The 16,330-nt window shown below is 39.0% G+C and overlaps 3 protein-coding genes across 3 annotated transcripts; 2 read left to right on the plus strand and 1 right to left on the minus strand.

Annotated features, from left to right (window-relative positions):
* The first annotated feature begins 8,100 nt into the window (after positions 1–8,100).
* K441DRAFT_671577 (uncharacterized protein) lies at positions 8,101–10,856 on the plus strand. Its single transcript, XM_067650439.1, has 2 exons — positions 8,101–10,708; positions 10,775–10,856. Exon 1 carries the CDS (start codon positions 8,335–8,337, stop codon positions 10,627–10,629), a length of 2,295 nt encoding a protein of 764 aa, XP_067496461.1. The 5' UTR covers positions 8,101–8,334; the 3' UTR covers positions 10,630–10,708; positions 10,775–10,856.
* K441DRAFT_671578 (uncharacterized protein) lies at positions 10,622–11,861 on the minus strand. The gene has a single exon (XM_067650440.1). The coding sequence runs from the start codon at positions 11,674–11,676 to the stop codon at positions 10,801–10,803; it is 876 nt and encodes a 291-aa protein (XP_067496462.1). The 5' UTR covers positions 11,677–11,861; the 3' UTR covers positions 10,622–10,800.
* A 68-nt stretch (positions 11,862–11,929) lies between these two features.
* K441DRAFT_21532 (subtilisin-like protein) lies at positions 11,930–14,714 on the plus strand. Its single transcript, XM_067640559.1, has 2 exons — positions 11,930–13,429; positions 13,479–14,714. Exons 1-2 carry the CDS (start codon positions 12,183–12,185, stop codon positions 14,629–14,631), a joined length of 2,400 nt encoding a protein of 799 aa, XP_067496463.1. The 5' UTR covers positions 11,930–12,182; the 3' UTR covers positions 14,632–14,714.
* Positions 14,715–16,330: the final 1,616 nt, after the last annotated feature.

Consider the following 16,330-nt stretch of genomic DNA (forward strand, 5'->3'; position numbering starts at 1 on the left):
CCTATTATAACNATTTAAGAATCATCATCCTATATACTGGTATCACCGTCCGTACNTAANGTCGTTGCTATTATAAATAGCGTCATAACTAGTGCTTTAGGTGGCATTATATTAACTTATCGCTTTTACCGTAACTATAGTAGTAATTATATAACAGAACCTTGTAGGAAATACTANAGTAGGTNCTGTTATTGGGCCAGGTATATAGGTAACGCTTAATAATCGACAACTTATAATAACTGATAGAGTAATTACCTAATAGATTAACTCTAATTATATTCTAAGAATTACTATTAGGAAAGGAACTATCTAGGTAGGGACCGTGGTCCTTTAAATACANAACCGTACTCCTAAGAAATCCTCCTTATACGTGAGGTGCGTATTATNTATCTTAAACGCAGCGTCCTCTACGTTNAATACGTTTAACACNTTCAACGTTATGTNACCTCNGTTACCATTCCTCGTTANATAGTTCCACTAATTCCATCCTANACCGTGCTTCTCTTAACTAACTAGCTTCCTCCGACTCTTCTCTAAGTAGTCGTAGNATTGTACTTAAAGCGTCCGTAATATCTAGTACTATTTGTACTAAAGAAGAATAGAAAGCTTAGACTATATATTAACTATANATAGTTAAATAGCATTACTAAAAAGGATAGATATCCTTTACCCTTAATTAGCGAGATCTAAGATAGGATAGGTAATGCGTAAATCTTTATAAAAATAGATCTAAGGTAGGTATACTATTAGATTAGGATTAAGGAAGGCAATAAATANAAGGTAGCCTTTAGATTAAAGGAAGGGCTATATAAACTATTAGTTATGCAATTTAGACTTATAAATATACTAGTAACGTTTTAAAAGAGAATTAATAACATATTAGGAGAGTATCTAGACGAATTTGTTATAGCATACCTTGATAATATTATTATCTACTTAATAAGTAAGAAGGAATATAAGGAATATATTAAATAGGTCTTAAAGAGACTATAAGAGGAACAGATGCCGATAGTAATTAAGAAATATAAGTTCTTTATAAGAAAGACTAATTTTATAGGATTTATTATTAAACTAGGAAAGATTAGTATAGACCTAAAGAAAGTTAAAGCTATAGTTAACTGGTAAGAACTAGAGAACGTTATACAGTTAAGATTATTCTTAGGGTTTTATAATTACTATAGGAGGTTTATAGTATAGTGGTTAAAAAGTATTAAGCTATTTATAAAGCTTATAAAAAAGGAGGAACTATAGGTATAGGGTAAGGAATAAAGAGAATTATTTAGATAACTTAAAAGACTATTTACCTAGGATCTAATCCTTAAGATCTACAAACTAAAGCTAGAAACGGTTATAGAAATAAATATATTAGACTTTATACTAGGAGTATACTTACTATAGAAATACGCAGATATATAGTACCTAGTGGTATATTATAGTTGAAAGATAATACTACTAGAGTTAAACTATAATATCTATAATAAGGAGTTATTAGGTATAGTTACAGTACTTAAGNAATAGAGAGCATTCTTATAAGGTATAAAAAAAACTATTTATAGTTAAAATGGATTATAAGAACCTAATAGGATTCCTAATAATAAAGGAACTTAATTAAAGATAGGTTAGATAGGTAGAGATGCTTATAGAATACTATTTCGAAATTTAGTATACTAAAGGTCCTAAAAATGTGAGAGTAGACGTACTTAGTAGAAAGGCTAAATTATAGAATAATAAGAAGCTATTAGGCGCTATATTAAGAAAAGATAACGACGGATTAATTAGATATAATTATCCTAAGTTAGTAGCTATGGTTAAGGTACTAGAGAGTATATAGTTATAAAGAATTTAAGATATATAGGCTAAGGATCTAGACTTAGAGTAATATAAGTATTAAGAGGCTACGTATATGCCAAAAGAAATTATAGAAGAAATTATTAAGGATTTCTATAAGAGAATAATATAAGGATATAATAGAGTATAAGGCTTAGTATTAAAACTTTAGGAGGAGTATATTATTTAAGGAATCTAGGGACTAGTAAGAAAAGTTATAAAAGAATATTTAAATTACTAAAGAAATAAACTAATAAGGTATAAGCTATATAGAGGGCTATAACCTATTAAAATACTAGAAAGACTATAGGAAGTTATATTATAGGACTTTATTATAAAGTTGCTAAAATCTAAAGATCCTATTACTAGGTAGGATTATAACGTAATCTTAGTAATAGTGGATAAGTTAACTAAATAGGGCTACTTTATAGCATGTATAGAAGAAATCTTAGCGGAAGATATTGCTAGAATCTATATTAAGGAAGTATTTATAAGGTATAGAGTACTAATAAAGATTATATTAGATAGAGATCTAAGATTTATAGTAGTATTTTAGGAGGTATTCTTAGCAGAATAAGGGGTTTAAGTAGTAATATTAACTATATATTACCCGTAGATAGACGGTTAAATAGAAAGACTAAACTAGATACTAGAATAGTATCTAAGGCACTATATTAACTATACGTAGAATAATTAGGTATTATTATTACTAGTTATATAGTTTATATATAATACAATACTATAAAAAGAAATAAGTACGTTACTATTTAAGGCGAATTATAGATATAAGCTAAGAATATTACTATCGCTATAATAAGTAAAGAAAATAAGTAGTATAGCTAAAGAAAGAATAAAGGATTTAATAAATCTTTATAAGAACCTTATAGAAATAGCTAAGCTAGTATAAAAAAAAGATAAAAAGGTACTATAACGCTAGGAGATCTAAGGGACTAGATCTTAAGGAGGGGGATAAAGTATAGCTACTATAAAAAATTTTTAAGAGTTAACAACTAAGTAAGAAGTTAGACTACGTTAGACTAGGACTATTTACAATTAAGATATAAATCTTAAAAGCTACGCATAGACTTAACTTACTAGAGAAGATAAGGATCTACCCTATATAGTATATCGTAATGCTAGAACTAGTATATAGGAATATTAAACTACTAGTTTATAAGGTAGATATATATAAATGACAAGAAGAGGATAAATAGGAAGTTTTAAGGGTTATTAGTTATAAGGACATTAATAATAAAATATAGTATAAGGTTAAGTGGATAGGCTATAGTAAGACTACTTAGGAGCTACTAGATAACCTAAGAAACGCTATAAGAAAGGCATAGGAGTATTAGAGGAAAATAGGTTAGGTAGTATTAATAAAGAAGGATTACTAAAGAATAAGTTACCTAAGGGGGACCTAAGAGGAGCAGCTACTACGTTACTTAGAGTTGCTTCCCTCTCTATTAGAAGGGAATCCGTTCTTTATTTACTAAGTTTCTATAGACCTTATTTTATAAGTTTCTACTCTTTAAAATAGACCTTCTTATAAACCTTCTTAAGATAAAGTAGATAAATAGAGGTAGCAATACGGGCCTTTAGGGCTCTCTATTTCGTATTATAGGAATATTCTAACTCTACTAGAGCTTAAGTTAGCTTACTATTAAGTTTTATAGCGGTAGATTAAACCTAGAACCCTAGTAGTAATTAATAAGGGAACTTAAAGACTATTAAGAGTAATAGGATATAAATACTTAGCGTTAGAAATAGAGCAAATATCGTAGGATAATTAAATATTTACTTTAGTATACTCTAAATATAAAGAGGGTTACTAAGATAAGAGACTCGCTAGCGTAATGCAAACTAACCCCTCTTTCGCATAACGAGAATATAGAGATAATATTATCTTACTAAGTAACAGTATAGTAGTAATAGTGCGGGTATAACGCTATGCTTGTAAAGAAGAAGGAGCCTTAGGTATAATAAGTAATAATATTAACTAAATTAATTAAGTAGATATTATACCTCTAGTAGATAACCTAGAGATACTAAGGATCTTTAAGGACGAAGGTAAAGAGGAGGGGGATAGTATTACGGACGCTTTAAGTATAATACTATAACTACTTAGAGAAGAGTTAGAGGAAGCTAGTTAGCTAAAAGAGGTACGGTTTAGAATAGAACTAGTAGAACTATATAACGAAGAATAGTAACTAAGGTTATATAATATTATACGCAGTATACGCGAGGTATAAGCGGAACGTACGTATAATATATATAATACGTATCTTATATATAAGGAGAGTTTCTTAGGAGTATAGATGTGTATTTAAAGGACCGCAGTCCCTACCTAGATAGTTCCTTTCCTTATAATAATTCTTAGAATATAATTAGAGTTAATCTATTAAGTAACTACTCCACTAGTTATTATAAGTTATTAATTGTTAAGCGTTACCTATATACCCAGCTCAATAACAGGACCCACCATAGTATTCCCTATAAGGTTCCATTATATTAAAGGTAAGTTAAAGGTAGAATAGGTTTTATATATTAAAGGACAAATACTTTTAACTACTTTTATTTAGAGACTAATTGCTAGTTCTTCTCTAGAGGAGAACTAGCTCCCTATATAATCCTTTTAAGATACTAGTAAAACCTTTCGCCCCTTATTTATCTAACTGTGTCTACTAGGATATAGATAGGATATAGATAAAACCTCCTACTATCTTATCTAATATATACCTTCTAGGGAAGCCCGTTATAATACTAGAGAATGCTAGAAGTGCTAAAAATGCTAAAATGGCAGAAAAGTAAAATTAAATACTAGTAAATTTTTTCCTAACGTAATAGATACTCCTCTAAGATTTTAAATCTATTTACTTTTAAATTTAAGGGTAAAGGACCTACGTGCTATATACCCTTAATATTTACTATATATATAGGTAAGTAGAACTAATATAGTCGCTTTAAAACTATTAAAACCTTATAGAATAAAAGGCCGCTTATTTATATACTTAGTAGGCTAGCTTTCTATTTCCTATACTACTAGAATTTTAATATTAAGCCATTTTTAGACTTTAGTAAGCGCTTAATATAGTATAATATATGCCTGATTAAAAGTAGTACTAAGGACTATAAGGCGGCCCTTTTATATAGCTTATAATAAGATTAGATTATAAAGGCCTTTTAATATATTAGTATTTTCTTAAAGAAGAAGACCTATATTAGGTAAAGCGTTAGCGCTAAAATAGCGGAGCTAAGGGGGGTTAGTAAGAACTCGATTTAACGCGCTAAAAGGTAAAATTAGGAGTAAATAGTAGGCTATTACTTAAACTCTCTTTTATAAGAGTTTATAAGATTAATAATAAAATACCCTTTATAAATAGACTACTTTAAAATCCGCTATATAGGTATTACGCCGTCTAATATACTACTATTAATAATATAGCCCAAACTAAATAAATAAAAGGGCTGTTTTAGTCCGTAACTATACTAAATTAATAACCTTACTACTATAGAGGTTATAAACCTTCTCTTTTACCTCTGTGAGGTTATTTTATAAAACTTAGTAGCCTTTTATAAAATATTTCTAAGCTATCTAGTATAGAGCCACTTTATTTTTTAGTATAAGGTATATAAAGCTTAGATAATAGTAAATGGACACCCCCTAATTACTACGTGGACACCCCCTACTAATTGAGTTTAGTTCCTTCCTAATTAAGCTAGAATATCATGAATTTAGGTTGTTTGTATCTATATTAGTACGCGACCGTCACGCGCCTATACCTAAAATACTACCTTGCATTTGCCTTACCTATCCTTACCCTAGCCTTAAACTATTAAGCGTCGCCACGACTACCCGGCTAGCTCTATTCGCGTTAATATATTAACTTATTACAAGCTATTAGGATTTAAATAGAATACCTAGTATACCACGTGTAGGTGTAGGTGTAGGCGTAGGTATACTCGCGGGCGTGCTTATAGAGGCAGTTTGTAGATATTAAGTAGAGGTAGCAGCACCTAAATAAGCTTACGCGGCGCCTTATAAGGTACTACGCAATCGGTATTATAGTTATAAAAGTTATATTTTAATAATTCGATTTTCGCGATATAGATATAAATAACCTAAATTTATAATATTCTAGCTTAATTAGGAAGGAACTAAACTTAATTAATAGGGGGTGTCCGTATATTAATTGGGGGGGTCTATATATTAATTAGGGGGTGTCCATTTATTATTATCCTAAAGCTTTTATATAGGAGCTAGAGCCCTACCTATAGAAAGAGAAGGGGAGCTTAAACTAGCTATTAATTCTTTACTAGGCTATACTACTCTTTACTAACTAATTAAAGGCTTTATATACTAAAAATAAGTAAATAGCTAGTAAGGTTAAGGGCTTATTAAATAATTTAAATAGGTCCTAATAAGCCTAGTCTTTATAGCTTTAGTTACTAATATTTAAAGGCTATATATTTTAACTAAAATCCCTATTAGCTATAGTGGTAGTAATAGTAGTAGTAGCGGTATAGCCTTAGGGCTAGTTTATTAACCCCCTATATCTACCTATAAAATTAGCCCCTTTAGCTCTATTTATTATAGGATTTAGTAAATATATATCCGCCTAGATAAGCGCTATAGACTCTTCTTCCTGTATAGCTTTATTATTACTACTACTGCCGCAATTATAGCTAAAGCTATAGTCCTAGCTAAATCCTAGGTCTAGGTTTCTACTTATATACTATATAAGCCACGCAGTAAACTCTATATAAGCCCTTTAGCGTAAGTAAACTAAAGGGCTAGAAGGTAATCCTTTTATAATAGCGCTAGATTCTAAATAGGGTAATAAATAGTAGGCTAGCTAGTAAAAGGAGGTCTAATAGTACTCCTAATAGCTTAAGGTTATTAAGGAGATTAAGCAGGTTATATAGGCCTAAAAGGTTAGCGAGGAAGCGGCTATATAGTAGGTTAATCTATAATAGGAGTAGATATAATACTTATTAAATTAGCTTTATAAACGGTTTTAAGCGGGTAAAAAGCTTTAAAATAGTTACCTATATTATGTCACGGGACTACCCGCGATACGCGCTATGCTAGACGCGTAGCTTTCCTTTCCTTGTTTAATATCGCTTAGCAGATAGTTTATCCGCCCCAATTGCCCCTATATAGATTTAGCCGCAGTTACATTCCTATTAAGCTCTCTAGTAATTCTCTTAAGTCTCTACAATAGCTATATATAGCTATTAATTCTTTAAATCTAATGCTTGTTTATTTAGCGTTTGTATATAATATATTGTTTTTGTAATATATTATCTATACCTAAGTTTTAATAAGTTTTATTAAAGCCTTTATTTATAGCCCCCTAAAGGATTATTTTAGTATAATATAATTTTAATAAGGTGCTTTAGGGTATTTATATAATAGTAGCACGTAACTTAAAATATAAATAACTCTATTAACCTATAGCTAATTTTTACAATTCTAATATAAGTATAGGCTTTATATATAGCGCGTTATAAAGACGATATATTATATATAAACGCTAGATAAATAAGCATTAGATTTAAAGAATTAATAGCTATATATAGCTATTATAGAGACTTAAGAGGATTGCTAGAGAGCTTAATAGGGATATAACTGCGGCTAAATCTATATAGGGGCAATTGGGGCGGATAAACTATTTACTAAGTGATATTAAACAAGGAAAGGAAAGCTACGCGTCTAGCGTAGCGCGTGTTACGGGCAGTCCCGTAATATAGCGCTTAATAGGTATTAAAAGCGCGGTATTACTAGTAATTAAAAATCAACTATAAATATAGGGTAATATTTATAATTGCTAAGCGTATAGGCCCCTCTACCTATATAATTATAACTTAGCCGCTAATTTAGCTATATAAATATAACTAAAGAAATCTAGTAACTAGTAATTATTAGATAGATTTACTTAAATTAGAATACGTTATAAATACGTTATGAATATATTATAACTAGTTACCTATAATAATTAGTTCTATTTTAGAGCTAAGAGGTAAGTTATAGTCGGACGAGCGATTTAGGCTCGGTTGACCACGTAATCTTATATTTCGAGCTGAGGTTGCCCCGTGTAGGGATTGTGCATTAGCGCTTATGACAGACCCACCTTTTAGCATGGTAAGACCGAGAGCCTCCTCACACTTTTTCTGTGTGATTGCTATTACGTAAATGAACTAAAACATGGGTATGAGACGCCCGGTGACAGTGCTGATAACCTCTTTTTCTTCCTCGACAAATAATATGCAGCCCTTCGACACAGGGCTTGCAGAGCGCGCTTTGATGGCGCGCTCCCTGCTATGCGGAACTCATCCGTTGACCTTCAAGGGGAAAAGATCTTATTATTAACGACTATCGCTTCTCGTGCCATGATGACACGCGTTGCTCCTGCTTCTGTCCGTCTTCAGGCGCTTGCGCCGCCATCAACTTTGTCGCTATAGTCTCTCGGCGAGGGCGTTTCTGTTATTGACCCATATGCGACGATCATGGCGAAAACTCCAGCGCCCAACGCTTTTGAGCATTTCGATATCTTAGACTCTATCAAGCCGCATACCTTTGCTAAACCAGTCACTCCGGACATTACTGAGAAGACATTCTTCGATCCCAAGCATACGTCCGTAAGGAAACACAAACCTAAATTGAACCAGTCAATTCTGGAAAAAATACGGACGCATTACAACTACAAACCGCTACGTGAAGATGAGATCCGGCTGCTGCTACTACAGCCGGGTGAAATGGAGGACGACATATATTGCACCATTGTTGTTAAACCTTTGGAGAGACTCCGGAAAAAGTACACCGCCCTGTCATACCATTGGGGTGCTACCGGGCCCGATAGTGCCAACAATCGGATCAGTATCTACCCGGAGCCAAAGCAGATATCCGAGGTTGTCCTTCAGAAGACTAAGAAAGCCACTCCCTACCACTTATGGATCCATGACAACCTGTTCCAAGCCTTTCTTCATTTGCGTCTGCCGGATGAACCTCTTGCAATTTGGGTTGATGCGATATGTATGAACCAGGAAAAAACCATCGAGGCGGAGCAAGAGAAGAAGGTTCAGCTCCGCAGAATGGCGGATATTTACAACTCTGCTGACAGTGTCAGCATTTTTCTCGGAGTGGGTGACGAACAGACCGACAACGCGATGCGGTTCATCAAGGAGATCGTAATTCTTGACAGATTCGATGGACTCATCCAAGACAAGAGTGTTAGGAACAAAGAAGACTGGCTTGCGTTCATGGAACTGATGAAATGCCGGTGGTTCAGTCGCAGGTGGGTGGTTCAAGAAATCGCACTGTCGAGAAGTGCGGTGGTACACTGCGGGAACAAGAGCGTACATTGGAGCGATTTTTCTGACGCCGTTTCTCTCTTCATGCTGAAGCTGGATCAGATTAAGCAGTTGTTCAGTAACCCACACATTTTGTCAGATGTCGACGGCTTGGGTGCCGTGGTCCTCGTCGACTCCATCAGCCATCTGACGAGGAAGTCTGACGAAGGCGACGTCAAAGAACACCTCGTGGGACTGGAGACCCTCGTATCCAGTCTTTTATCCTTTGCCGCTTCTACTCACGATATCATCTACTCTCTGCTCGCGCTTGCCAGAGATACACCCCAGAAATACGCCACGGACCACAACGCGCAGCTGGAAACCGCGATGATGACAGATGAACAAATGCCAATGGATATGGATATCGACTACAAGAAAAACCCTATCGACGTCTTCATTGAATTTACCGAAAAATGCGTTAGAACCTCGCAATCTCTGGACATCATCTGTCGACATTGGGCACCAGATGTTCCAGACAAGAAGTTCCCATCTTGGATCCCCAAAATCTCGGATTCGACGTTCGGAACGCCCGATATAGCCGTTCGGGGGCTGCGTGTCAATGGCGACAGCTTCGTCGGTACGGCCTACAAAGATGCGAGAAAGAATTACAATGCATCCCGGGGTACTATCGCTGATCCTAACTGGGTCAAGTTCACAAGCGGCCCGACTCCTACCCTTCAGGCCAAAGGTTTCAAATTCGCGACAATTGAGGAATGTTCCGATCCCATCACTGGCATTCTCAACAACTACTGGATCAAGAAAACGTCATGGGACAAGAAACAGTCAAAGAACATAGTCCCAGATCAACTCTGGAGAACATTGGTTGCCGACCGGGGTCCAGATGGTGGAAATCCACCTGGATGGTATCGGCGAGCTTGCTTGCAGTGTCTTCTCGAGTCGAACGTGACCAACTTCCACGGAGATAGGAATGTAAACGTTGATGTCGCCAGGTTGAGAGAGATAAAGCCCCATTCAGACGTTATGTTCATGTTTCTTAAACGTGTGAGGAGCACTGTCTGGAACCGAAGATTTTTCCTAGCCAAATCGTATTGCGACGCCTGCAAAAGGTCAGGGCACGACTATCTCACCTGTCAACGCCCTACTAGAACCAACACAGATAGCTCAACGGAATCGCTGGTGAATGGTGACGAGACGGACTATCGAAACAACAGCAAGAAAAGGAAACGAGCACCAAGCTTTGCTGATTCCAACCCTCAAGGCACCGAGTACCTGTTCGGCCTTGCGCCTTCGAGAGCGCGAAACGACGATCTGGTCTGCATCTTAGCCGGGTGCACAGTTCCTGTCGTACTTCGAAAGTGTGTGAATTCATCAGGATCGACCTTTGAGCTAATTGGAGAATCATACGTCTACGGCAAAATGGATGGGGAAGCAATGGCATATTTGGACGAGACAACATTAGCTGGAAAACTCAGAGACGTCACATTGCAATGACCGTGATTGGCGGCTATCTACAGAGGACATGGCCTGTGCGATCTCAGTTGCGCCCACCTGCGTCCAACGAACCACCTTTGTTAGTAAGCTCTGACAAAATAACAACTTAAAGGACTTGATCCGCTAACTCTAATCTGACGATCAGACACGAAGGAAGACAGGGGCTTTCCATCAAGCTTGGAAAGAGTTGACCAGTTCGCACGGCTCCCCTGAGTTCTCATCCATGACGACTGTGTTGCCCATCTCGAAATTCTCACCTCGCGCATTTTCCGGTTCCAACCCACTGAACTCGAGCTCCACCTTCTCGAGCTCCTCGTCATTCTCATAATCTGTTCCCAGTGCGGCACCATCGAGGTGCTGCTTGGTCTTGATGTCTCCCTTGGGACTAATCTTAATCTGGTGGAGTCGAAAGCCGAGTACAAACGTGTCTGCTTTCTGAAAGCTCTCCTTGCCAGACTTGCCGACATTAACATCAACGTCTGGCCCTCCGCTCACAGGGACACCGGCTGGGGTGCCATCTACCCCGAGATGCAGATGAACATTCCGGTTCTTCATCATTTCCGAGACCAGCGAAGCATCTTTGGCGATTTTGATTCCGGTAATCATGTATATGCGGACCGGGAAATGTGATTTGATGATCTTCTTCTTGTTCTTATCGAGGAACTCTTGTATCCCAGGGTCTTTCACGCACTCTTTGATAAATTCGGGGCTTGGGTCAAACTCCTCGGTCGTCGTATCGCAGGTCAAAGCATTCTTGTTATCGTATTTATACCCGACTGAAGCGTCCCCACCCACCCCTACAATCATTTGCATGAAAGAAGCCCAGATGCCGACTTTAACGTCCCCATCTTTGCCGGACTCTTTCCGCCACTTCAACTCGTTGTGAGTGTCTATGTCGTTGGGGTCTATAGTGAAAGGCGAGCGATTGTAGGGCTGATGAGGGGTATCTGGTCCGGCGACGATATTTCCTAGTAAGATGCGTTTTTTGGGTGCGTAGTTGCGAGTAGCCGCTAGGAAGTAGCATTTTTTGAACTCAAGCTCGGGCATGGTGGATACGCAAAGTGAAAACTTTGGTGGGAGTAGATAGAAATGTTTTGGATGTAGTAGTCCGAAATTGTTAGCTTTTTACGGCGAGAAATATCCAGGCTGCGATGTCTGAGAATGAAGGCGCCCAGCCAATATCTTTAACACGAGGCCTCAAGTAGTTTCTGCTGAAATCAACGACGGATTCGACTAAGCTTTTATGTTTGTGCAGTTGGACCAGTAATTAGTGACAGGTAGCGCCGACACCAAACGCTGCTCGGGTCCGTAGCTAAAAATGTACCGCGCTGTCCGTTTGCGGCCAGGTAAGTTTGTTTTGCCTGGAGCCTAGCAGCGACGGCGCATTGATAGACCGGTCCAATACAGGGTATCTAGCAGCCCTACATATTGGGTTTTTGATGATGCATCGCTCGACTTGAAAGCTATCCATCGATACCGCTAATGCTCCACGTACTGTCGGTGTATCTGCCAGCTTCGACACATAGCTGTAGTAACACAGCGATCTCGCAAGCATGCCAGTCGATGAAACCAGAATCTTTACCCTGTATCGTGAGGCGCACAATCTGAGGAGTCGCGATCCAGACAGGGCTCTTACGCTACTCCTCGAGGTTGCAGCACTGCTAGACGAAAACGAAGAGCTACTGACAGATCGGAAGCTCCTAACGAAGGACCTTTTCGAGGCAAAAGCATACCGTGAGGCAAGAAACTTTGGCGTCAAGACGCTCCATCTCATCGAGGATTCTTCTGGCCAGCACAGTGAAGAAGCTTTGGGATTTGCACAGTCGTTGGCCCAGCAATTTTTTGATTCTGGGCTTTTCGAGGACGCTCTAAATATTGACGAGCCGCTCCTGGAATACCATCAGCAATGCAGCGTAGGAAACCGACCTGTCATTGAGAAGAAGAAGATTTCGATTCGTCATCGAATGGTTAGATGCTTAGAGAAGATTGGACATTACTTGCACGCCGTTCAATTCCACCAAGAAAATGCAGATGCATGGAGACGATTTCGCCGGCACGCGAAAGAATCCTCGACGTACATTTACATGGTGGATGATCTTCGACGAACGCGATCTACCCCTGCAACCCAAACGGCGGCGGAGGAATTTGCAAGGCAAGCGAGCGCTTTGTTTTTGAAAAATTCGTACTTCTCTTCGAAGGGCATAGACGAAAAGATCACGGAAGGGTTGGCAGCCGAATCATCGGACCGCTTCGGAGATGCTGTGACGGCTTTTAAAGCCGCTCGAGACGAGCTTTTGAAGTCAGAACCCGGGGGTGAAACCAAAGAAGATGCTCTCGAAATGTGCGTTGCGTGGTTAGAATTTTGTCAACGAAGGGAAGAGGTCGGTGTTGCTATTACGGATGGCGATGCTTCACCCAAGGAGGCTCTCCCTTCCTCGTCCCGGCCGCATAGCGACTTTATACACGGAATCCATCAACCTTTGGTTATACAAACCGTGGGAAACCACAGCGAGATGGGTGGCAATGTTGGAACAACAGATTCGCAGAGCCAGTGCACAATCCTTGAATCTGCTTCCACCAATTCTGGGCAAAGTACGGCGAGCACTTTCGGAGGAGTCCGAATCCCCAGAGAGAAAATACCAAGCAACAAGACATCTTCTATCGCACAAGCCGCAAGATCGGCTCCTACTTCGATTGGGTCTCCGAAGTCGAAGCAAGCAGCAGCAAACGCTGAGGTCGACCAATCTGCTCGGAGAACCCAAATAGGGTTGATGTTAGCCAAATCGACGAGAACTACACTGTTAGCTACCCTGTTATCCGTGTGAGAACTTCGATACTCATATTTACAGTGCCGTCCGAGCGGATACCTGGTTCGACGATCTTGTGAACAGAACGCATCCACTCATTTATGGCCCAAACGGTTGTTATAAAGAGTCTCTCACTAACGGAGAAAGATACAAGCGTGTCAGAATAGCCATACTGGACACTGGGCTGGCACACCCGGACGGAACTGAAGACGTACCACAGGAAGTGGCAGAAAACGCAAGACAGTTTGTGGAGTGCCAGAGCTATGGGGCATTGGGGCTTTGGTCCCAAGATGAAGATGGCCACGGGACTGCAACCGCTACCTTGGCTCTCAAAGTCTGCCCAAATGCAGAAATATGCATTTTGAAAGTCCTTCAAAAGCGCGGCGAAGGTATCAGCCGCGAGATTGTGGGAAAGGCGATCTATCATGCCGTCAACCATGGTGCGAATGTTATTTCCATATCCCTAGGGTGGCACTATGACGACGAGACCTCCTTGGAGCAAGCCATTGAGTACGCGAAAACGAACAATGTTCTGGTCTTTGCTGCGACATCAAACGATGGAAATCGGGAAAACCTAGGTGTTATGTACCCGGCACGGGCTTTAAATGTGATCAGCGTCGATCCGGCAACAGGAGGGGGCACCACCTCGGATTTCAAACCGCCTTCAAATGACCGCAACAATACAAAAGGCTATCGTTTCACGGCACCCGGAGAGGATGTCTTGGCTGCTTACCCACCCGACTTAGAAAGCTCAGGAGAGACGCGTGTGACGGGAGCGTCATTCGCTACTCCTATAGCAGCTGGCGTGGCAGCTCTGATTCTGGAATTTGCGAGGCAGCTCCCACTAGGACTGGAGCCGGGCATTTTCAATCACCTGAGAAGGATCGATATCATGAGAGACGTCATTTACGAGTTTTGCTCGGAAACCTCAGACAAGGAAACCATTTTCCGATTTATTCGTCCGTGGAAGAAGTTTGCTGCAACACATCACTACAGTGGACCGTATGGGGGAGATTCGCTGGACACATCATCGTATAGATGGCAATTGGCCAACAAAATAATCGATGTTTTGAGCGAGAGGCTTGGACCATCGTGGAGAGTCGGTGAAAAGATGCACATGGAAGCACAAAAGCTACGCATTCAAAACTCAGGGCCGTTGAATGATATGGTTGACGTTGAGATGGAAGCTTTGTAATGCCGTAGTATACCCTAGATGTTGGGCTGTTTGCAGATGAGATACTGGTTTGCCTAATTTAACACTTCTCAAGCCTGAGTATCCGCTTCTTTGCGCTAGTACTTGGGCTGGGGTGGTATCTGTCGTGGCGTTTGTGGCGTTTGTGGCGATTAGTTAAGAGCATTTTATGTCGAAACCGCACTTATCCCTTAGCCCATTAATTCACGTCCAACGGTTATTAATAAGAACTAGGCAACTAATTAAGCTAAATTTAGCGCTCGTGCTAAGGAATATAAAGCTTTTAATTTTATATTAAAAAACAACATAGAGACCACGCATTAGGAAATGGAAGTTCCTTTACGGGAAAGGCGCGCTCGCTTTCCTACCCTAGTTCGGCCAGGACCTAACCTCAACCTCGACCATAAAAGGCCTTCTTCCTCGCTGCTTTTGCCCTTATGCTCTATCTCCTCTTTTCTTTCTCGCTACTGTGCCACCTTAGACTCTAGCTGTTAGCCGTAAGGCATTTTCCGTCCCCTTAGCGTCTATACAGGTACTCTGCCCGCCTTCCCTAATCTCTACATGTTTTATACTAACGGTTCCCCAGCGCTGTAACTCTTCGGCCCTTTTATAAGACACATTTATACTCTCTCCTGGTATTAACGCGTGCTTTAGTCCTACCGTATTCCTCCCCCCTTCTCTCCTCTCCTCCTACTTATATCCCCTACCAATTAGTGTACTAGAATACCATTTCCATTTATCCTCTTCTTTACCTCCGCCCCTAGTAGTATCTTAGGCGTGGCTATAGTATGCAACTTAATCCCTATTAGAATAGCTATAAATAGCTATAAGGCTATACCGAGAACTGCCTAGTAATAGGTAATACGGGTTACAGCTACTGCGAGCTGCGGACGCATTAGGCAGTATTATATTATAGCGTTACGATAAAGGCGAAGCCGGACGCCGAAGCGGGTCCTTAGCGAAACTATAGGCTAATGCTAGTTACTTAGCTTAGTCAGAGCTGCGCCGCCGGAAGCCGGAAGCCTTTACCTTCTTAACACCTTGTCGACCTAGACCTAGACCTTACTTTTCCCTAACAATTAGGGGATTATATTACGATTAGAGAAGCCGCTAAGCTTTAGTCTAATTTAGCCCCCTATTTAGCTAAGGAGGTATAGGTTATATAGAAATATCCTTATATAGACCTAAGACTTATAAGGTAGAATCTAGAGGTAAATAGCGCATCTAGTAGTATAGCCTAGCTTCTAGTAGACTTAGTATTATAATTATACTCTTAGCTAATAAATACTAGAGAAAAATTCGCGTATTTAATCTCCTAATAGGGATAGATTTTATATAATAGCTATATATAAGGGGACTTTATAAATAGGGGGCTATAAGGCACGATTATAGGAATAGGATAGATTGTAGAGGAGATAAATCCTTGAGGAGGTAAGGCCTCTAGGATTGTGGAGACTATACTACGGGCATATGCCTCTGGTATATAACTGATAGATATTTAAGGGGTACCCGGGGGTTATTTTAAGGCAGTATGGTTAATAATAAAGCAATAATAAATGATAAAATTATCATAATTGATTATTATTAATTGAAATAATTATAATAAAATCTATATTACGTTATCTAGGCAATATACTGGCCTAATCTAGTATTATTCTATTAGGATTAATAATTAATAGTTGTTAATTAGTAGTAGGTCCGT

The sequence above is a fragment of the Cenococcum geophilum genome (assembly GCF_001692895.1).
Source record: "Cenococcum geophilum 1.58 unplaced genomic scaffold K441scaffold_102, whole genome shotgun sequence".
NCBI lineage: Eukaryota > Fungi > Ascomycota > Dothideomycetes > Gloniales > Gloniaceae > Cenococcum > Cenococcum geophilum.

Coding starts and splice junctions, on each gene's coding strand:
- K441DRAFT_671577 (XM_067650439.1), top strand. CDS start 8,335: ATGGCGAAAACTCCAGCGCCCAACGCTTTTGAGCATTTCGATATCTTA.
- K441DRAFT_671578 (XM_067650440.1), bottom strand. CDS start 11,676: ATGCCCGAGCTTGAGTTCAAAAAATGCTACTTCCTAGCGGCTACTCGC.
- K441DRAFT_21532 (XM_067640559.1), top strand. CDS start 12,183: ATGCCAGTCGATGAAACCAGAATCTTTACCCTGTATCGTGAGGCGCAC. Junction 13,430..13,478: donor AAATCGACGAGAACTACACT/GTTAGCTACCCT, acceptor TCATATTTACAG/TGCCGTCCGAGCGGATACCT.